Source organism: Hyla sarda, chromosome 11, assembly GCF_029499605.1.
Source record: "Hyla sarda isolate aHylSar1 chromosome 11, aHylSar1.hap1, whole genome shotgun sequence".
Lineage (NCBI taxonomy): Eukaryota > Metazoa > Chordata > Amphibia > Anura > Hylidae > Hyla > Hyla sarda.
In genome coordinates this window covers 103,347,538-103,370,341 of record NC_079199.1, presented here as the reverse complement: position 1 = coordinate 103,370,341, position 22,804 = coordinate 103,347,538, and the positions used below count along the sequence as shown (strand labels likewise).

Genomic DNA, 22,804 nt, shown 5'->3' with positions numbered 1-22,804 from the left:
TGGAGGACCTTGAGCAGTGCCCCTCTCAGTGGTGGCCGGCGGGATAGAGCGGCTGTGGCAGGGGGCGGCGCTCTGTCAGTAGTCTCGCTGCTGCTGGGAGGACTGACGTGACGAGGGCAGCAGAAACAGCCGGAGCGGGCGGAGGAGGAAAAAGGAAAATGGCGGAGGCGGCGGCGGCGGCGGTGTCACAGCATCGCTTCTTCTGCCATCACTGTAAGGGGGAGGTCAGCCCCAAACTGCCGGTGAGTGACGACCACCCCGGGGATGACAGGGCGGAGCGGGGGGCTGTCAGGTACGGGGCCATTGTAACGGGGGAGGGGGCGGGACCACAACCCCCCCCCCCCCATGGGGCCCCTGAGGGATATGTGATGTGTACGGGGCCCCAGAGAGATATGTGATGTGTACGGGGCCCCAGAGGGATATGTGATGTGTACGGGGCCCCTGACGGATATGTGATGTGTACGGGGCCCCAGAGGGATATGTGATGTGTACGGGGCCCCAGAGAGATATGTGATGTGTACGGGGCCCCAGAGGGATACGTGATGTGTACGGGGCCCCAGAGGGATATGTGATGTGTACGGGGCCCCAGAGAGATATGTGATGTGTACGGGGCCCCAGAGGGATATGTGATGTGTACGGGGCCCCAGAGGGATATGTGATGTGTACGGGGCCCCAGAGAGATATGTGATGTGTACGGGGCCCCAGAGGGATACGTGATTAGTACGGGGCCCCTGAGGGATATGTGATGTGTACGGGGCCCCAGAGAGATATGTGATGTGTACGGGGCCCCAGAGAGATATGTGATGTGTACGGGGCCCCAGAGGGATATGTGATGTGTACGGGGCCCCAGAGGGATATGTGATTAGTACGGGGCCCCTGAGGGATATGTGATGTGTACGGGGCCCCTGAGGGATATGTGATGTGTCCGGGGCCCCTGAGGGATATGTGATGTGTACGGGGCCCCTGAGGGATATGTGATGTGTACGGGGCCCCAGAGGGATATGTGATGAGTACGGGGCCCCAGAGGGATATTTCATGTGTACGGGGCCCCAGAGGGATATTTGATGTGTACGGGGCCCCAGAGGGATATGTGATGTGTACGGGGCCCCAGAGGGATATGTGATGTGTACGGGGCCCCTGAGGGATATGTGATGTGTACGGGGCCCCTGAGGGATATGTGATGTGTACGGGCCCCCTGAGGGATATGTGATGTGTACGGGGCCCCTGAGGGATATGTGATGTGTACGGGGCCCCTGAGGGATATGTGATGTGTACGGGGCCCCTGAGGGATATGTGATGTGTACGGGGCCCCTGAGGGATATGTGATGTGTACGGGGCCCCTGAGGGATATGTGATGTGTACGGGGCCCCTGAGGGATATGTGATGTGTACGGGGCCCCTGAGATCTATGTGATGTGTACGGGGCCCCTGAGATCTATGTGATGTGTACGGGGCCCCAGAGGGATATGTGATGTGTACGGGGCCCCAGAGGGATATGTGATGTGTACGGGGCCCCAGAGGGATATGTGATGTGTACGGGGCCCCAGAGGGATATGTGATGTGTACGGGGCCCCAGAGGGATATGTGATGCGTACGGGGCCCCTGAGGGATATGTGATGCGTACGGGGCCCCTGAGGGATATGTGATGCGTACGGGGCCCCTGAGGGATATGTGATGCGTACGGGGCCCCTGAGGGATATGTGATGCGTACGGGGCCCCTGAGATCTATGTGATGCGTACGGGGCCCCTGAGATCTATGTGATGCGTACGGGGCCCCTGAGATCTGTGTGATGCGTACGGGGCCCCTGAGATCTGTGTGATGCGTACGAGGCCCCTGAGATCTGTGTGATGCGTACGGGGCCCCTGAGATCTGTGTGATGCGTACGGGGCCCCTGAGATCTGTGTGATGCGTACGGGGCCCCTGAGATCTGTGTGATGCGTACGGGGCCCCAGAGGAATATGTGATGCGTACGGGGCCCCTGAGATCTGTATGATGCGTACGGGGCCCCTGAGATCTGTATGATGCGTACGGGGCCCCTGAGGTAAAGAGAATACTGTAGCCCCTGGGATGTCTGATATGATGGCAGCTGGGGCCCCTCAGGGATAATGAGATCTGTGTGATGTGTACGGGGCCCCTGAGATCTGTGTGATGTGTACGGGGCCCCTGAGATCTGTGTGATGTGTACGGGGCCCCTGAGATCTGTGTGATGCGTACGGGGCCCCTGAGTGATTTGTGATGCGTGCGGGGCCCCTGAGGTTTATCTGATGCGTACAGGGCCCCCGAGGTGAGTGCGCCGCGTACAGGGGGCCCCCGAGGTAAAGAGAATACTGTAGCCCCTGAGATGTCTGATATGATGGCAGCTGGGGCCCCTCAGGGATAATGCGATCTGTGGCCCCTGGCCTCATCTTTGTAGTGTATTAGGGGCCCCTAAGTGCCCTCCACCTGTCACCTCTGCAGCAGACATGTGAAGGCATGCTGGGAGTTGTAGTTTTGCAGAGCGCTTATCTCTTGCTGTCAGTGAACGGACACAATCCTGTATACATCCTCCCGTCTTCTCACAGCTGAGGGTTTGTTACAATGTTTCAGTCTGGAGTCAGTAGTTTTCATTCACTGACACGAAGCTGGGAAATTCTGATGTTATGTCACTCGACTCTGTTTATCTCAACAGTCAGGGGGCCGGGAAAGCTGAGTGACAACCACTATGACTGCCATCACTCAGCTTTCCCAGGCTCCTGATTCTTCTAAAAAAAATAGATGTGCAGGGTTATAGTTTCCCTAGGTGCTATTGCAAAACTACAACTCCCAGCATGCCCGGACTGCCAACGGCTGTCCGGGCATGCTGGGAGTTGTAGTTTTGCAACATGTTGAGGTCCCCACTCCGGAGGCCACTACTGTGGAGGCACCACCCATCTTTCCAAAGATGATAACGCGGGTTCAGCTCTGCTGCGTCACCTTTCACTTTCTCTTTGCCCCTGGCGGTTCCCATCACGAGGGCGCTGCCAGTCATGTCACCTCCCTGCACCCCGACCATTGTGTCCTTCCTATGTGATGATCACCCATCTTTCCCAGGATCCTCCGATGCGCTGTATATTGGTGCGGGGCCTCCTCCCCCGTCTGGCTCTGTATACAGCAGATAATCCACTTCCTCTGATAGGAAAGAGAGAACTTCCATCTCCGCATAGCAGAGCCAGGTCTGCGTTCTCTTAAAGAGACAGTAACGTCTGCTGCCCCCTCTGTAGATGTGGGATTTACTGTTGTAGATGTGGGGGGGGGGGGGGGGGGGGCGCTATTTCATTCATGTCTATGGGACGTAGAGGCCAAAAGCGGTACTGCAGGGGATGGGAGTATTTACTCGGGGGCTCAGTATGGATCTGATTGGTCAGTGTTGGGGGAGGTAGACTAATGTAAGGACCCTGGGGCAGTACATGTGATGTGGCCCCCAGTATGGTTCGAGGACCCCCCCCCCCCCTCCCCCATTATACGGATTTGGCCGCATTTCAAGGTGACAGCGCAAAAATCTCCAGCGATATGAACTGCGAGTATTCTGCAGGTGATCACCGCCACATCCCCCACACCGCGGTATATACTCCATGTAATACCTCTATACAGTGCACATATAATAGGACTATACACTGTCCATGTAATACCTCCATACAGTGCACATATAATAGGACTATATACTGTCCATGTAATACCTCTATACAGTGCACATATAATAGGACTATATACTGTCCATGTAATACCTCTATACAGTACACATATAATAGGACTATACACTGTCCATGTAATACCTCCATACAGTGCACATATAATAGGACTATATACTGTCCATGTAATACCTCTATACAGTGCACATATAATAGGACTACACACTGTCCATGTAATACCTCCATACAGTGCACATATAATAGGACTATATACTGTCCATGTAATACCTCCACCATACAGTGCACATATAATAGGACCATATACTGTCCATGTAATACCTCTATACAGTGCACATATAATAGGACTATATACTGTCCATGTAATACCTCCATACAGTACACATATAATAGGACTATATACTGTCCATGTAATACCTCTATACAGTGCACATATAATAGGACTATATACTGTCCATGTAATACCTCTATACAGTACACATATAATAGGACTATACACTGTCCATGTAATACCTCCATACAGTACACATATAATAGGACTACACACTGTCCATGTAATACCTCCACCATACAGTGCACATATAATAGGACTATACACTGTCCATGTAATACCTCCATACAGTGCACATATAATAGGACTATACACTGTCCATGTAATACCTCCATACAGTACACATATAATAGGACTATATACTGTCCATGTAATACCTCTATACAGTACACATATAATAGGACCATACACTGTCCATGTAATACCTCCATATAGTGCACATGTAATAGGACCATACACTGTCCATGTAATACCTCCATACAGTGCACATATAATAGGACTATACACTGTCCATGTAATACCTCCATACAGTGCACATATAATAGGACCATACACTGTCCATGTAATACCTCCATACAGTACACATCTAATAGGACTATACACTGTCCATGTAATACCTCCATACAGTGCACATATAATAGGACTGTACACTGTCCATGTAATACCTCCATACAGTACACATATAATAGGACCATACACTGTCCATGTAATACCTCCATACAGTGCACATATAATAGGACTATACACTGTCCATGTAATACCTCCATACAGTGCACATATAAGAGGACCATACACTGTCCATGTAATACCTCCATACAGTGCACATGTAATAGGACCATACACTGTCCATGTAATACCTCCATACAGTGCACATGTAATAGGACTATACACTGTCCATGTAATACCTCCATACAGTACACATATGATAGGACCATACACTGTCCATGTAATACCTTCATACAGTGCACATATAATAGGACTATACACTGTCCATGTAATACCTCCATACAGTACACATATAATAGGACTGTACACTGTCCATGTAATACCTCCATACAGTACACATATAATAGGACTATACACTGTCCATGTAATACCTCCATACAGTGCACATATAATAGGACCATACACTGTCCATGTAATACCTCCATACAGTGCACATATAATAGGACTATACACTGTCCATGTAATACCTCCATACAGTACACATATAATAGGACTATACACTGTCCATGTAATACCTCCATACAGTGCACATATAATAGGACTATACACTGTCCATGTAATACCTCTATACAGTACACATATAATAGGACCATACACTGTCCATGTAATACCTCCATACAGTGCACATATAATAGGACCATACACTGTCCATGTAATACCTCCATATAGTGCACATGTAATAGGACCATACACTGTCCATGTAATACCTTCATACAGTGCACATATAATAGGACCATACACTGTCCATGTAATACCTCCATATAGTGCACATGTAATAGGACTATACACTGTCCATGTAATACCTTCATACAGTGCACATATAATAGGACCATACACTGTCCATGTAATACCTCCATACAGTACACGTATAATAGGACTATACACTGTCCATGTAATACCTCCATACAGTACACATATAATAGGACTATACACTGTCCATGTAATACCTCCATACAGTGCACATATAATAGGACTATACACTGTCCATGTAATACCTCCATACAGTGCACATATAATAGGACTATACACTGTCCATGTAATACCTCCATACAGTGCACATATAATAGGACTATACACTGTCCTTGTAATACCTCTATACAGTACACATATAATAGGACCATACACTGTCCATGTAATACCTCCATACAGTGCACATATAAGAGGACCATACACTGTCCATGTAATACCTCCATACAGTGCACATGTAATAGGACCATACACTGTCCATGTAATACCTCCATACAGTGCACATGTAATAGGACTATACACTGTCCATGTAATACCTCCATACAGTACACATATGATAGGACCATACACTGTCCATGTAATACCTCCATACAGTGCACATATAATAGGACTATACACTGTCCATGTAATACCTCCATACAGTGCACATATAATAGGACTATACACTGTCCATGTAATACCTCCATACAGTACACATATAATAGGACTATACACTGTCCATGTAATACCTCCATACAGTACACATATAATAGGACTATACACTGTCCATGTAATACCTCCATACAGTGCACATATAATAGGACTATACACTGTCCATGTAATACCTCCATACAGTGCACATATAATAGGACTATACACTGTCCATGTAATACCTCCATACAGTACACATATAATAGGACTATACACTGTCCATGTAATACCTCCATACAGTGCACATATAATAGGACTATACACTGTCCATGTAATACCTCCATACAGTGCACATATAATAAGACTATACACTGTCCATGTAATACCTCTATACAGTGCACATATAATAGGACTATACACTGTCCATGTAATACCTCTATACAGTGCACATATAATAGGACTATATACTGTCCATGTAATACCTCCACCATACAGTGCACATATAATAGGACTATACACTGTCCATGTAATACCTCCACCATACAGTGCACATATAATAGGACTATACACTGTCCATGTAATACCTCCACCATACAGTGCACATATAATAGGACTATACACTGTCCATGTAATACCTCCACCATACAGTGCACATATAATAGGACTATACACTGTCCATGTAATACCTCCACCATACAGTGCACATATAATAGGACTATACACTGTCCCTGTAATACCTCCACCATACAGTGCACATATAATAGGACTATACACTGTCCATGTAATACCTCCATACAGTACACATATAATAGGACTATACACTGTCCATGTAATACCTCCATACAGTGCACATATAATAGGACCATACACTGTCCATGTAATACCTCCACCATACAGTGCACATATAATAGGACTATACACTGTCCATGTAATACCTCCATACAGTGCACATATAATAGGACTATACACTGTCCATGTAATACCTCCATACAGTGCACATATAATAGGACTATACACTGTCCATGTAATACCTCCATACAGTACACATATAATAGGACTATACACTGTCCATGTAATACCTCCATACAGTGCACATATAATAGGACCATACACTGTCCATGTAATACCTCCATACAGTACACATATAATAGGACTATACACTGTCCATGTAATACCTCCATACAGTGCACATATAATAGGACTATACACTGTCCATGTAATACCTCCATACAGTGCACATATAATAGGACCATACACTGTCCATGTAATACCTCCATACAGTGCACATATAATAGGACCATACACTGTCCATGTAATACCTCCATACAGTACACATATAATAGGACCATACACTGTCCATGTAATACCTCCACCATACAGTGCACATATAATAGGACTATACACTGTCCATGTAATACCTCCATACAGTACACATATAATAGGACTATACACTGTCCCTGTAATACCTCCATACAGTGCACATATAATAGGACTATACACTGTCCATGTAATACCTCCACCATACAGTGCACATATAATAGGACTATACACTGTCCATGTAATACCTCCATACAGTGCACATATAATAGGACTATACACTGTCCATGTAATACCTCCACCATACAGTGCACATATAATAGGACTATACACTGTCCATGTAATACCTCCATACAGTGCACATATAATAGGACCATACACTGTCCATGTAATACCTCCATACAGTGCACATATAATAGGACCATACACTGTCCATGTAATACCTCCATACAGTACACATATAATAGGACCATACACTGTCCATGTAATACCTCCACCATACAGTGCACATATAATAGGACTATACACTGTCCATGTAATACCTCCATACAGTGCACATATAATAGGACTATACACTGTCCCTGTAATACCTCCACCAGGGCTGAATGATGTGTAGCCCACGTCTCCCCCTAGTGGCCGCAGCCTGTATGATCAGGATGACGCCCCTGACCCTGTATATATCAGCACAGGTCGGTGCCCCGCAGGCTGTATTACATTATACCCATTTCTGCTGTGCGGCTATAAATACTTCCGCCGCTCACGTCATCACTTCCATTTATATACCTGAGCGGCCCCCGTGTAATCTGCAGATACGATGGCGCCACCGTGAGATATCCTTCTGCCAACGACAGTGTCCTGGCACCTTATCTGTGACTGGGAAAGCTGGGTAACAACCAATATGACTGCTATTAAAACCATTGCCACCCAGCTTTTCCAAACCACTCATTAATATATCCCAGTGTTTTCCAACCAGGGTGCCTCCAGCTGTTGCAAAACTACAACTCCCAGCATGCCCGTACAGCCGGAGGCTGTCCGGGCATGCTGGGAGTTGTAGTTTTGCAACAGCTGGAAGCACCCTGGTTGGAAAACACTGTCCTGACCTGTGGTTCTCCAGCTGTTGCAAAGCAACAACTCCCAGAATATTTCTATTCACTGACAGCTACCAGAGCTTTTAAATGCAACATTAAACTATTATGCCAGGAGTTGTAGTTTTGCAACAGCTGGAGGCACCCTGGTTGGAAAACACTGTCCTGACCTGTGGTTCTCCAGCTGTTGCAAAGCAACAACTCCCAGAATGTTTCTATTCACTGACAGCTACCAGAGCTTTTAAATGCAACATTAAACTATTATGCCGGGAGTTGTAGTTTTGCAACAGCTGGAGGCACCCTGGTTGGAAAACACTGTCCTGACCTGTGGTTCTTCAGCGGTTGCAAAACAACAACTCCCAGCATGTTTCTATTCACTGACAGCAAGCAGAGTTTTTAAATTAAAACATTAAACTATTTTGCCAGGAGTTGTAGTTTTGCAACAGCTGGAGGCACCCAGGTTGGAAAACACTGATCTATCCAGAGCGTAGGAAATCTGGGTCATAAAGTAGATGTCTTCTATATCCTGCACAGCTCTCACCCAGCTTTCCTAGAAGCAGATAGAAATGTGTCTCCAGACATGTTTTGGGATGCTGACCGTTTCACCCAGCTTTCCAAGAATCCTGAAGTTACCCCTCACTGGCTTAATCAGATGTGTGGATCTGCTTTTCAGGGCTGCAGGATAGGTGGGTGATTAATACTTTATGTGGCAGTCTTATTATTGTTCTGGTGGATTTTTTTTGTTGCTCAGGGGTCTGGGAGAGCTGGGTGACACATGGAGAGGTTGTGGTTGTCTCGCTCAACTGCCCTCCATGACAGATGACGCCCGGTGTCGGATCCCCCAGGCGGCAGCTGCTGTATACAGAGATCTCGCTGGTTACCTGGCAGCGTCCGCCCCTCCCCCACCCACCCCAGGCAGAACGTAGTCACATGACTTGTCCCCTGATGATCAGGGTCTTGGTGTGTGATATCCAGGGGGCGCTGTAGAGTCAGTGAGACAACCGCTGCCCCTGAGAGTGCCCCCTTAATACAGTCCACAGTCAACTATTATTGGGTACTGATGCATTACCTTGCAGAACTCTGGAAAGCTGAGTGGGGGGTTATTGAGTGCCCTAACCCAGAATCCATAGAACCAGAAGAGTGCCGGCTGCAGTGTAATTGGGGGGTGCGGGGCTCTAAGGTTTCTCCTGATCCCGCAGCTCTGGTGGTGTCCAGAGATAATCTACAGCAGTGTTTTCCAACCAGGGTGCCTCCAGCTGTGGCAAAACTACAACTCCCAGCATGCCCGGACAGCCGTTGGCTGTCCGGGCATGCTGGGAGTTGTAGTTTTGCCACAGCTGGAGGCACCCTGGTTGGAAAACACTGCTCCAGTAAGTTTTGTATCCAACCCCCAGAGCTTGATTCACAGCTTACACTGCTGAGTACTGCTCTATCATGTCTTCCATGCCGCTGCAGCTTCTTAGGGTTTACTACATGCCGGAATTTTTAGTTTTGCAACAGCTGGAGGCGCCCTTGTTGGGAAACACTGATCTACATAATGTGTATTGATCCCGCAGCTCTGGTGGTGTCCAGAGATAATCTACATAATGTGCACTGATCCCTACAAAGTCCTGTTTACCCGGAGCTGCAATTACTGCTCTCCTACTCCAGTCACACCCGGAGCTGCATTTACTGCTCTCCTACACCAGTCACACTCTGGTGGTGATTGGAGGAGAGGACGGGATGCAGCTCTGGTGGTGATTGGAGGAGAGGACAGGATGCAGCTCTGGTGGTGGTTGGAGGAGAGGATGGGATGCAGCTCTGGTGGTGATTGGAGGAGAGGACAGGATGCAGCTCTGGTGGTGGTTGGAGGAGAGGATGGGATGCAGCTCTGGTTGTGATTGGAGGAGAGGACGGGATGCAGCTCTGGTGGGGATTGGAGGAGAGGGCAGAATGCAGCTCTGGTGGGGATTGGAGGAGAGGGCAGGATGCAGCTCTGGTGGTGATTGGAGGAGAGGATGGGATGCAGCTCTGGTGGTGATTGGAGGAGAGGATGGGATGCAGCTCTGGTGGTGATTGGAGGAGAGGATGGGATGCAGCTCTGGTGGTGATTGGAGGAGAGGACGGGATGCAGCTCTGGTGGTGATTGGAGGAGAGGACGGGGATGCAGCTCTGGTGGTGATTGGAGGAGAGGACGGGATGCAGCTCTGGTGGTGATTGGAGGAGAGGACGGGATGCAGCTCTGGTGGTGATTGGAGGAGAGGACGGGATGCAGCTCTGGTGGTGATTGGAGGAGAGGACGGGATGCAGCTCTGGTGGTGATTGGAGGAGAGGACGGGATGCAGCTCTGGTGGTGATTGGAGGAGAGGACGGGATGCAGCTCTGGTGGTGATTGGAGGAGAGGACGGCCCTTGATCTGTCAGTTTGCCTCCCCCCTCACTTTCCTCTTTCTTGTCTCCCCAGGAATATATCTGCCCCCGATGTGACTCCGGTTTTATCGAGGAGGTGACGGAGGACTCCAGGTAGGGGGCGCTCATGTATTCTCTACAAATCTTCATCCTCCTCATAATTGTCTATAAACGGCTTCACCCTCACATCCTGCTCTATGTCCCGCAATGCTCTGCAGTCTGTGTCCCGCAATGCTCTGCAGTCTGTGTCCCGCAATGCTCTGCAGTCTGTGTCCCGCAGTGCTCTGCAGTCTGTGTCCCGCAGTGCTCTGCAGTCTGTGTCCCGCAGTGCTCTGCAGTCTGTGTCCCGCAGTGCTCTGCAGTCTGTGTCCCGCAGTGCTCTGCAGTCTGTGTCCCGCAGTGCTCTGCAGTCTGTGTCCCGCAGTGCTCTGCAGTCTGTGTCCCGCAGTGCTCTGCAGTCTGTGTCCCGCAGTGCTCTGCAGTCTGTGTCCCGCAGTGCTCTGCAGTCTGTGTCTCCCACAATGCTCTGCAGTCTGTGTGTCCCACAATGCTCTGCAGTCTGTGTGTCCCACAATGCTCTGCAGTCTGTGTGTCCCGCAGTGCTCTGCAGTCTGTGTCCCACAATGCTCTGCAGTCTGTGTGTCCCACAATGCTCTGCAGTCTGTGTGTCCCACAATGCTCTGCAGTCTGTGTGTCCCACAATGCTCTGCAGTCTGTGTGTCCCACAATGCTCTGCAGTCTGTGTGTCCCGCAGTGCTCTGCAGTCTGTGTGTCCCGCAGTGCTCTGCAGTCTGTGTGTCCCGCAGTGCTCTGCAGTCTGTGTGTCCCGCAGTGCTCTGCAGTCTGTGTGTCCCGCAGTGCTCTGCAGTCTGTGTGTCCCGCAGTGCTCTGCAGTCTGTGTGTCCCGCAGTGCTCTGCAGTCTGTGTCCCGCAGTGCTCTGCAGTCTGTGTCCCGCAGTGCTCTGCAGTCTGTGTCCCGCAGTGCTCTGCAGTCTGTGTCCCGCAGTGCTCTGCAGTCTGTGTCCCGCAGTGCTCTGCTCCCTGTCCCACAAGACTAGAATAGATTCCTCGGTCCTCCCCTCACAGTCCCATATGATTAGGTGATACCGTCCCTTTAAGAGTGCTGCGCTCTTATCTTATCTTCTACAACATGTAGGTGCTGTCCCAGAATGCATTGCTGCTTGGCATCCTGTGTGCAGACGCTGAACCTGTAGGGGATGAGCGGACAGGATGATTCCCCGGATCATGCACACTCACCATCGTACAGCGTTTAATTCTAGTGCAGCTGCGTCCATGTGGTTAATAACTGTAACTGGGTCAAGTGATCATCAGCCTGACCCACAAAAAGTAATGTCAGGAAGTGGTCAGTCATGGGTCAGCGGACTTCCTGTGAACTACTGGATGACATCATCACCTATCAGATCCCTCCCTTCCAGCTCTATCTGTACACTGCTGCTATCTCTATGGGACCAGTATATATAGTAGTTATACATCTCCCCTCCAGCTCTATCTGTATACTGCTCCTATCTCTATGGGATCAGGATATATAGTAGTTATACACCTCCCCTCCAGCTCTATCTGTATACTGCTGCTATCTCTATGGGATCAGGATATATAGTAGTTATACATCTCCCCTCCAGCTCTATCTGTATACTGCTGCTATCTCTATGGGATCAGTATATATAGTAGTTATATACCTCCCCTCCAGCTCTATCTGTATACTGCTGCTATCTCTATGGGATCAGGCTATATAGTAGTTATATACACCTCCCCTCCAGCTCTATCTGTATACTGCTGCTATCTCTATGGGATCAGGATATATAGTAGTTATATACCTCCCCTCCAGCTCTATCTGTATACTGCTGCTATATCTATGGGATCAGGATATAGTAGCTATACACCTCCCCTCCAGCTCTATCTGTATACTGCTGCTATCTCTATGGGATCAGGCTATATAGTAGTTATATACACCTCCCCTCCAGCTCTATCTGTATACTGCTGCTATCTCTATGGGATCAGGATATATAGTAGTTATATACCTCCCCTCCAGCTCTATCTGTATACTGCTGCTATATCTATGGGATCAGTATATATAGTAGTTATACACCTCTCCTCCAGCTCTATCTGTATACTGCTGCTATCTCTATGGGATCAGGATATAGTAGCTATACACCTCCCCTCCAGCTCTATCTGTATACTGCTGCTATCTCTATGGGATCAGGATATATAGTAGTTATATACCTCCCTTCCAGCTCTATCTGTATACTGCTGCTATCTCAATGGGATCAGGATTTATAGTAGTTATACACCTCCCCTCCAGCTCTATCTGTATACTACTGCTATATCTATGGGATCAGGATATATAGTAGTTATACACCTCCCCTCCAGCTCTATCTGTATACTGCTGCTGTCTCTATGGGATCATGATATATAGTAGTTATATACCTCCCCTCCAGCTCTATCTGTATACTGCTGCTATCTCTATGTGATCAAGATATATAGTAGTTATACACCTCTCCTCCAGCTCTATCTGTATACTGCTGCTATCTCTATGCTGCCACATCAGCTAAAACAGGTAAACACAAGTAATACACAAGAACCTCTACATTATTCTCTAATAACAGCCTATGCTGCACAATATAAATTCCCGGAATGCTTCTTTAACCTGTGATGTGCTGGATAGATGTGGACTGGTGTCGGGCTGTACACGGGGGGGTCGGCAGGGTTCAGCAGATTGCGCTGTGACCTTTGCTCCGGGTGGATCCTGTTAATCCTTCTTCTTCCTTGTTTGTTTCTCAGTTTTCTAGACTCCGGGGGAAACACAATAGACGATAATGGGACGACGCACTTTTCAGAGGTGAGTGCAGCGTCTTCACTGCGACCCTGCGGGGGCCATGGGGGTCATCTATGATTACTGTGACCCTGCGGGGGCCATGGGGGTCATACATGATTACTGTGATACTGCGGGGACTATGGGGGTCATACATGATTACTGTGACCCTGCGGGGGCCATGGGGGTCATCTATGATTACTGTGACCCTGCGGGGGCCATGGGGGGTCATACATGATTACTGTGATACTTTGGGGACTATGGGGGTCATCCATGATCACTGTGACCCCGCGGGGACTATGGGGGTCATCCATGATTACTGTTACCCTGTGTGGACTATTGGGGTCATCCATGATTACTGTGACCCTTTGTGGACTATGGGGGTCATCCATGATTACTGTGACCCTGTGTGGACTATTGGGGTCATCCATGATTACTGTGACCCTGTGTGGACTATTGGGGTCATCCGTGATCACTGTGATACTGCGGGGGCCATGGGGGTCATCCATGATTACTGTGACCCTGTGTGGACTATTGGGGTCCTCTATAATCACTGTGACCCTGTGTGGACTATTGGGGTCCTCTATAATCACTGTAACCCTGTGTGGACTATTGGGGTCATCCATGATCACTGTGACCCTGTGTGGACTATTGGGGTCATCCATGATTACTGTGACCCTGTGTGGACTATTGGGGTCCTCTATAATCACTGTAACCCTGTGTGGATTATTGGGGTCATCCATGATCACTGTGACCCTGTGTGGACTATTGGGGTCATCCATGATTACTGTGACCCTGTGTGGACTATTGGGGTCATCCATGATTACTGTGACCCTGTGTGGACTATTGGGGTCCTCTATAATCACTGTGATACTGCGGGGGCCATGGGGGTCATCCATAATCACTGTGATACTGCGGGGGCCATGGGGTCCTCTATAATCACTGTGATACTGCGGGGGCCATGGGCGTCATCCATAATCTCGCCAACTCTCCCAGCCCTTAAAATGATTTATTAGTTTTTTTATTTATTTTGTGATATTTGCTTACATTTTCTTTTTATTTTCCATTTTATTTATTTTCTTGTTTTTTCAGCTTTGGGACCATTTAGACCACACAATGTTTTTCCCCGATTTCCGACATTTCCTGAGCGGCAGCTCCTTGGACCAAGATAACAGAGATGGCGACCGCCGCCACCAGGGCCACTCCGACATCAGGGTGACCCGCCGGCCCCCGCGACAGCCCACCACCAGGTACCGCTCCCGCGTCAGCTCCCGGCCCGACCGCTCACCCGCCATCGAAGGGTAAGTCACATGACCGTCTGGAGACCTTAACCCTGTGTTTTCCAATCAGGTTACCTCCAGCTGTTGCAAAACTACAACTCCCAGCATGCCCGGACAGCCGAAGGCTGTCCGGGCATGCTGGGAGTTGTAGTTTTGCAACAGCTGGAGGCACTCTTGTTGGAATACACTGTTCTAACCATTGGTTATAACATTGTCATTTGCATAAATGGAGGAGTGGCTAAAAATGGGGTGTGTCTTATACTGTATGACTGGACTACCACTCCTATCCTCTCATTTTATTTTATTTTTTTTCCCGCAGCATCATCCAGCAGATCTTCGCCGGGGTCCTCGCAAATCCCCCCTTACCAGGGTCCCCCCATCCCTTCTCATGGTAAGTGTCAGAGCTGTAGTGTAAAGCATGGGGGAGACTTCTAACCAGATTACATGAAGTACTGTCAGTCCTAACACCATAGGGGGCGCTGTAACAAAGACGGCACCATCCAGCAGGCTGCTGTGCTCCAAATATGAAGGTGGTGAAGATTTGTCGCCCCCCTGTGGTCAGGGCAGGTCTAGCAATATATGATCTTTAACCCCTTAAAGGGGTACTCCGCCCCTGGCATCTTATCCCCTATCCAAAGGATAGGGGATAAGATGTCAGATCGCTGCGGTGCCGCTGCTGGGGACCCCGGGGATCACTGCTGCGGCACCCCGTCATCATTACTGCGCAGAGGGAGATCGCTCTGCACGTAATGACGGGCGATACAGGGGCCAGAGCAGCGTTACGTCACGGCTCCGCCCCTCGTGACATCATGGCCCGTCCCCTTAATGCAAGTCTATGGCAGGGGGCGTGACAAATTTTTCTTCAATTTTGTCACTCAATGATTTTTTGTTTTCCGTTTCGCCGTAGATTTTTGGGTAAAATGACTGATGTCACTGCAAAGTAGAATTGGTGGCGCAAATAATAAGCATCATATGGATTTTTAGGTGCAAAATTGAAAGGGTTATGTGATTTTTTTAAAGGTAAGGAGGAAAAAAACTAAATGGCAAAAAAACGGAAAACCCCGGGTCATGAAGGGGTTAATTGGGGGTGAAAATGACAATAGTGAGGAGTAGTGGTGCAAAACACAGTGTATGATAGGGGTGATTGCAGATGGGATTGGCATGGGGGTATAATTACCTGCCAAACCTGCGGGGGGCGCTCATCCACGACAGTTGTCATCCATACTCCCAGCTGGTGTGTGGGGCGCCCTGCAGATTATATTACAGATCCTCATCTCTGTAACGTAATAATCCCCCAGACACTGGACCCCTATTATCATTACTGCTCTGCTGCCCCCTGTGGTTAGTAGATGGAATAGCATTACCTGATTGTAATGCTCTGCTGCCCCCTGTGGTTGGTTCGTGAAATAGCATTGCCTGATTGTAATGCTCTGCTGCCCCCTGTGGTTAGTAGATGGAATAGCATTACCTGATTGTAATGCTCTGCTGCCCCCTGTGGTTAGTTGATGTAATAGCATTACCTGATTACCTGATTGTAATGCTCTGCTGCCCCCTGTGGTTAGTTTATGTAATAGCATTACCTGATTACCTGATTGTAATGCTCTGCTGCCCCCTGTGGTTAGTTGATGTAATAGCATTACCTGATTACCTGATTGTAATGCTCTGCTGCCCCTTGTGGTTAGTAGATGGAATAGCATTGCCTGATTACCTGATTGTAATGCTCTGCTGCCCCCTGTGGTTAGTAGATGTAATAGCATTGCCTGATTACCTGATTGTAATGCTCTGCTGCCCCCTGTGGTTAGTTTATGTAATAGCATTGCCTGATTACCTGATTGTAATGCTCTGCTGCCCCCTGTGGTTAGTAGATGTAATAGCATTGCCTGATTACCTGATTGTAATGCTCTGCGGCCCCCTGTGGTTAGTTTATGTAATAGCATTGCCTGATTACCTGATTGTAATGCTCTGCTGCCCCCTGTGGTTAGTAGATGTAATAGCATTGCCTGATTACCTGATTGTAATGCTCTGCTGCCCCTTGTGGTTGGTTGGTGAAGTAATGAGCTTTTGTTTTCCATCCAGGAGCGGGATGCTTCATTCAAACCCTGGTGACTATGCCTGGGGCCAGAGCGGCCTGGACTCCATAGTCACTCAGGTGAGGAGATAGTGAGCGCTTGTGTGATGTCACCTGTATAAGGGGAGAAGATAGGCGAGGTCAGACACTTGGGGTACAGGATGATGACGACACTTGGGGTACAGGATGATGACGACACTTGGGGTACAGGATGATGACGACACTTGGGGTACAGGATGATGACGACACTTGGGGTACAGGATGATGACGACACTTGGGGTACAGGATGATGACGACACTTGGGGTACAGGATGATGACGACACTTGGGGTACAGGATGATGACGACACTTGGGGTACAGGATGATGACGACACTTGGGGTACAGGATGATGACGACACTTGGGGTACAGGATGATGACGACACTTGGGGTACAGGATGATGACGACACTTGGGGTACAGGATGATGACGACACTTGGGGTACAGGATGATGACGACACTTGGGGTACAGGATGATGACGACACTTGGGGTACAGGATGATGACGACACTTGGGGTACAGGATGATGACGACACTTGGGGTACAGGATGATGACGACACTTGGGGTACAGGATGATGACGACACTTGGGGTACAGGATGATGACGACACTTGGGGTACAGGATGATGACGACACTTGGGGTGCAGGATGATGACGACACTTGGGGTGCAGGATGATGACGACACTTGGGGTACAGGATGATGACGACACTTGGGGTGCAGGATGATGACGACACTTGGGGTGCAGGATGATGACGACACTTGGGGTGCAGGATGATGACGACACTTGGGGTGCAGGATGATGACGACACTTGGGGTGCAGGATGATGACGACACTTGGGGTGCAGGATGATGACGACACTTGGGGTGCAGGATGATGACGACACTTGGGGTGCAGGATGATGACGACACTTGGGGTGCAGGATGATGACGACACTTGGGGTGCAGGATGATGACGACACTTGGGGTGCAGGATGATGACGACACTTGGGGTGCAGGATGATGACGACACTTGGGGTGCAGGAGGATGACATTTGGGGTGCAGGAGGATGACATTTGGGGTGCAGGATGATGACATTTGGGGTGCAGGATGATGACACTTGGGGTGCAGGATGACGACACTTGGGGTGCAGGATGACGACACTTGGGGTGCAGGATGACGACGACGACGACACTTGGGGTGCAGGATGACGACGACGACGACGACACTTGGGGTGCAGGATGACGACGACGACGACACTTGGGGTGCAGGATGACGACGACGACGACACTTGGGGTGCAGGATGACGACGACGACGACACTTGGGGTGCAGGATGACGACGACGACCACACTTGGGGTGCAGGATGACGACGACGACGACACTTGGGGTGCAGGATGACGACGACGACGACACTTGGGGTGCAGGATGACGACGACGACGACACTTGGGGTGCAGGATGACGACGACGACGACACTTGGGGTGCAGGATGACGACGACGACGACACTTGGGGTGCAGGATGACGACGACGACGACACTTGGGGTGCAGGATGATGACGACGACGACGACGACGACACTTGGGGTGCAGGATGATGACGACGACGACGACGACGACACTTGGGGTGCAGGATGATGACGACGACGACGACGACGACACTTGGGGTGCAGGATGATGACGACGACGACGACGACGACACTTGGGGTGCAGGATGATGACGACGACGACGACGACGACACTTGGGGTGCAGGATGATGACGACGACGACGACGACGACACTTGGGGTGCAGGATGATGACGACGACGACGACGACACTTGGGGTGCAGGATGATGACGACGACGACGACGACACTTGGGGTGCAGGATGATGACGACGACGACGACGACACTTGGGGTGCAGGATGATGATGACGACGACGACGACGACACTTGGGGTGCAGGATGATGATGACGACGACGACGACGACACTTGGGGTGCAGGATGATGATGACGACGACGACGACGACACTTGGGGTGCAGGATGATGACGACGACGACGACACTTGGGGTGCAGGATGATGACGACGACGACGACACTTGGGGTGCAGGATGATGACGACGACGACGACGACGACACTTGGGGTGCAGGATGATGACGACGACGACGACGACGACACTTGGGGTGCAGGATGATGACGACGACGACGACGACGACACTTGGGGTGCAGGATGATGACGACGACGACGACGACACTTGGGGTGCAGGATGATGACGACGACGACACTTGGGGTGCAGGATGATGACATTTGGGGTACAAGATGATTTGGGGTACATCAGTGATGTGGGAGGGGGGGGGCAGGTGATGTTCCGGGGGTCCTGACTTCTAATCATTTTCTTCTCCGCAGCTTTTGGGCCAACTGGAGAACACGGGGCCCCCTCCAGCGGATAAAGAGAAGATCTCCTCGCTGCCAACAGTCACTGTAACGCAGGAGCAAGTGGGTGAGTTTTGGGGCGGCCGGGGTCCCAGTCTCTGCCCACCCCCACAGCCGGCGGTGACCCCCCTTTTTTCTCTGGCAGATCTGGGTCTGGAGTGTCCGGTGTGTAAAGATGACTACACTGTATCGGAGCAGGTCAGACAGCTGCCCTGCAATCACTTCTTCCATGGAGACTGTATTGTGCCTTGGCTGGAGATGGTAATTATATGTGTGGCCCCTGGAGAGGCGCCACCTGATGGTCATGTAGAGAACTGCACAGCAATGGATCATGTAATGGGGGCCGGGTGTGGGGCTTATTCTCACTAGTTCTAGGGCTATAAATTATTATTAAAATATATATTAAAATCATTAAAATTAAAAATGTTATTTATAGGATTAAGCTCAGCACCGCCACCTGATGGTCATGTAGAGCACTGCACAGCTATATACTTGTAGTATATTGTATAGAGGGTGAGGGGCTTATTCTCACTAGATCTGGGCCTATAATCTATAAGAATTATTTATAGGATTAAGCTCAGCATCGCCACCTGATGGTCATGTAGAGCACTGCACAGCTATATACTTGTAGTATATTGTATAGAGGGTGAGGGGCTTATTCTCACTAGATCTGGGCCTATAATCTATAAGAATTATTTATAGGATGTAGCTCAGCATCGCCACCTGATGGTCATGTAGAGCACTGCACAGCTATATATAATTGTTGTATATTATATACAGGGGTAGGGGCTTATTCTTACTAGATACGAGCCTATAAACTATAAGAATGTCAATAGGATGTAGCTCAGCTCTGCCACCTGATGGTCATGTAGAGCACTGCACAGCTATATACTTGTAGTATATTAGAAACTGGGGGAGGGGCTTATTCTCACTAGATCTGGGCCTATAAACTATAAGAATGTCAATAGGATGTAGCTCAGCATCGCCACCTGATGGTCATGTAGAGCACTGCACAGATATATAATTGTAGTATATTATATACAGGAGGAGGGGCTTATTCTTACTAGATATGAGCCTATAAACTATAAGAATTATTTATAGGATGTAGCTCAGCTCTGCCACCTGATGGTCATGTAGAGCACTGCACAGCTATATACTTGTAGTATATTATATAGTAGGGGAAGGGGCTTATTCTCACTAGATCTGAGCCTATAAACTATAAGAATGTTAATAGGATGTAGCTCAGCACTGCCACCTGATGGTCATGTAGAGCACTGCACAGCTATATACTTGTAGTATATTGTATAGAGGGTGAGGGGCTTATTCTCACTAGATCTAGGGCTATAAATGATAAAAATGTTTATAGGATGTAGCTCAGCTCTGCCACCTGATGGTCATGTAGAGCACTGCACAGCTATATACTTGGAGTATATTATATAGTAGGAGGAGGGGCTTATTCTTACTAGATCTGGGCCTATAAACTATAAGAATTATTTATAGGATGTAGCTCAGCTCTGCCACCTGATGGTCATGTAGAGCACTGCACAGCTATATACTTGGAGTATATTATATAGTAGGAGGAGGGGCTTATTCTTACTAGATCTGGGCCTATAAACTATAAGAATTATTTATAGGATGTAGCTCAGCTCTGCCACCTGATGGTCATGTAGAGCACTGCACAGCTATATACTTGGAGTAGATTAATTTTTTCCAAACAGTGTGCCTCCAGCTGTTGCAAAACTACAATTCCCAGCATGCTGATGGTGCATGTTTGGTGCTTGCCCTTTGACCCCTTGTCTGTCCCTTCTCTCCGTAGCACGACACATGCCCGGTTTGCCGAAAGAGCCTAAACGGCGAGGACTCGACGCGACAAGCCTCCGGCTCCGAAGCCTCCGCCAGCAACAGCTACAGCGGCGAAAGCCAAGCGCATGACAGGTGGAACTTCTGAGGGGCCCCGTCCTCCCCCACCCCCCTCTCTCAATGTGGGGGGCCCCGGCATTCCTGCAGTGTGTACAGAGACTTCATCGCCAACCACATCTGAGAACTGGCGGCCGCGGGGGGGGTCAATGCTCGCCACCGCGCCCGAACCAAAATGAAAAAAAAAAGATGTTTTCCATTTCCTCCGAGGCCATTGGTCGGTCGGGTCACATGGTCGGGTCACATGCTCCGCTCTAGCACCTGGAGGTAGTTGGGATCAGTGTATGGACGTCCTATCGCTTGGACTAATAATTGACTGGACGATTCGGCCCTCCCCCCCCTCCTAACATCTCGCCGTGCTCCGCGGGGGCGGGTCCTGGGCCTTTGTTTTGTTTTTTTTTATTTTTTATTTTGCACATAATTCCCCTCCCCTCTCGTTCTCCCCGTTTCCTTGGCCGGTCGTGGAGAATGTTGGAGAAGATCTGACGGCAGAAAAAAAATCTATAAAATACCTAAAATATTTGTAAGATTAAGAATTTGTTCATGTAACCGACCTTGTTCTTCATGGGATTGTTGGGGGAGGGCACCGCTGATCTCTAGTGATGGATAGGATGTATTCTCAGTGATGTCACCGCTGATCTCTAGTGATGGATAGGCTGTATTCTCAGTGATGTCACCGCTGATCTCTAGTGATGGATAGGCTGTATTCTCGGTGATGTCACCGCTGATCTCTAGTGATGGATAGGCTGTATTCTCAGTGATGTCACCGCTGATCTCTAGTGATGGATAGACTGTATTCTCAGTGATGTCACCGCTGATCTCTAGTGATGGATAGGCTGTATTCTCAGTGATGTCACTGCTGATCTCTAGTGATGGATAGGCTGTATTCTCAGTGATGTCACCGCTGCTCTCTAGTGATGGATAGGTTGTATTCTCAGTGATGTCACCGCTGATCTCTAGTGATGGATAGGCTGTATTCTCAGTGATGTCACCGCTGATCTCTAGTGATGGATAGGCTGTATTCTCAGTGATGTCACCGCTGATCTCTAGTGATGGATAGGCTGTATTCTCAGTGATGTCACCGCTGATCTCTAGTGATGGATAGGCTGTATTCTCAGTGATGTCACCGCTGATCTCTAGTGATGGATAGGCTGTATTCTCAGTGATGTCACCGCTGATCTCTAGTGTTGGATAGGATGTATTCTCAGTGATGTCACCGCTGATCTCTAGTGATGGATAGGCTGTATTGTCAGTGATGTCACCGCTGATCTCTAGTGATGGATAGGCTGTATTCTCAGTGATGTCACCGCTGATCTCTAGTGATGGATAGGCTGTATTCTCAGTGATGTCACCGCTGATCTCTAGTGAATGGATAGGCTGTATTCTCAGT

At 49.0% G+C, this 22,804-nt stretch overlaps 1 protein-coding gene across 1 annotated transcript; it reads left to right on the top strand.

Annotated features, from left to right (window-relative positions):
• The first annotated feature begins 25 nt into the window (after window positions 1–25).
• On the top strand, window positions 26–21,936 carry RNF115 (ring finger protein 115). The gene is made up of 9 exons (XM_056546096.1): window positions 26–242; window positions 10,944–11,002; window positions 13,688–13,745; window positions 14,811–15,019; window positions 15,318–15,389; window positions 17,075–17,147; window positions 19,471–19,564; window positions 19,643–19,758; window positions 21,314–21,936. Exons 1-9 carry the CDS (start codon window positions 159–161, stop codon window positions 21,443–21,445), a joined length of 897 nt encoding a protein of 298 aa, XP_056402071.1. The 5' UTR covers window positions 26–158; the 3' UTR covers window positions 21,446–21,936.
• The last annotated feature ends 868 nt before the right edge of the window (window positions 21,937–22,804 follow it).

Bases quoted from the DNA above. Each gene is read 5' to 3' on its own strand.
- RNF115 (XM_056546096.1), top strand. From the start codon at position 159: ATGGCGGAGGCGGCGGCGGCGGCGGTGTCACAGCATCGCTTCTTCTGC. The intron at 11,003-13,687 runs GTAGGGGGCGCT...TTTGTTTCTCAG, and splicing joins GAGGTGACGGAGGACTCCAG to TTTTCTAGACTCCGGGGGAA. The intron at 19,759-21,313 runs GTAATTATATGT...TTCTCTCCGTAG, and splicing joins TTGTGCCTTGGCTGGAGATG to CACGACACATGCCCGGTTTG.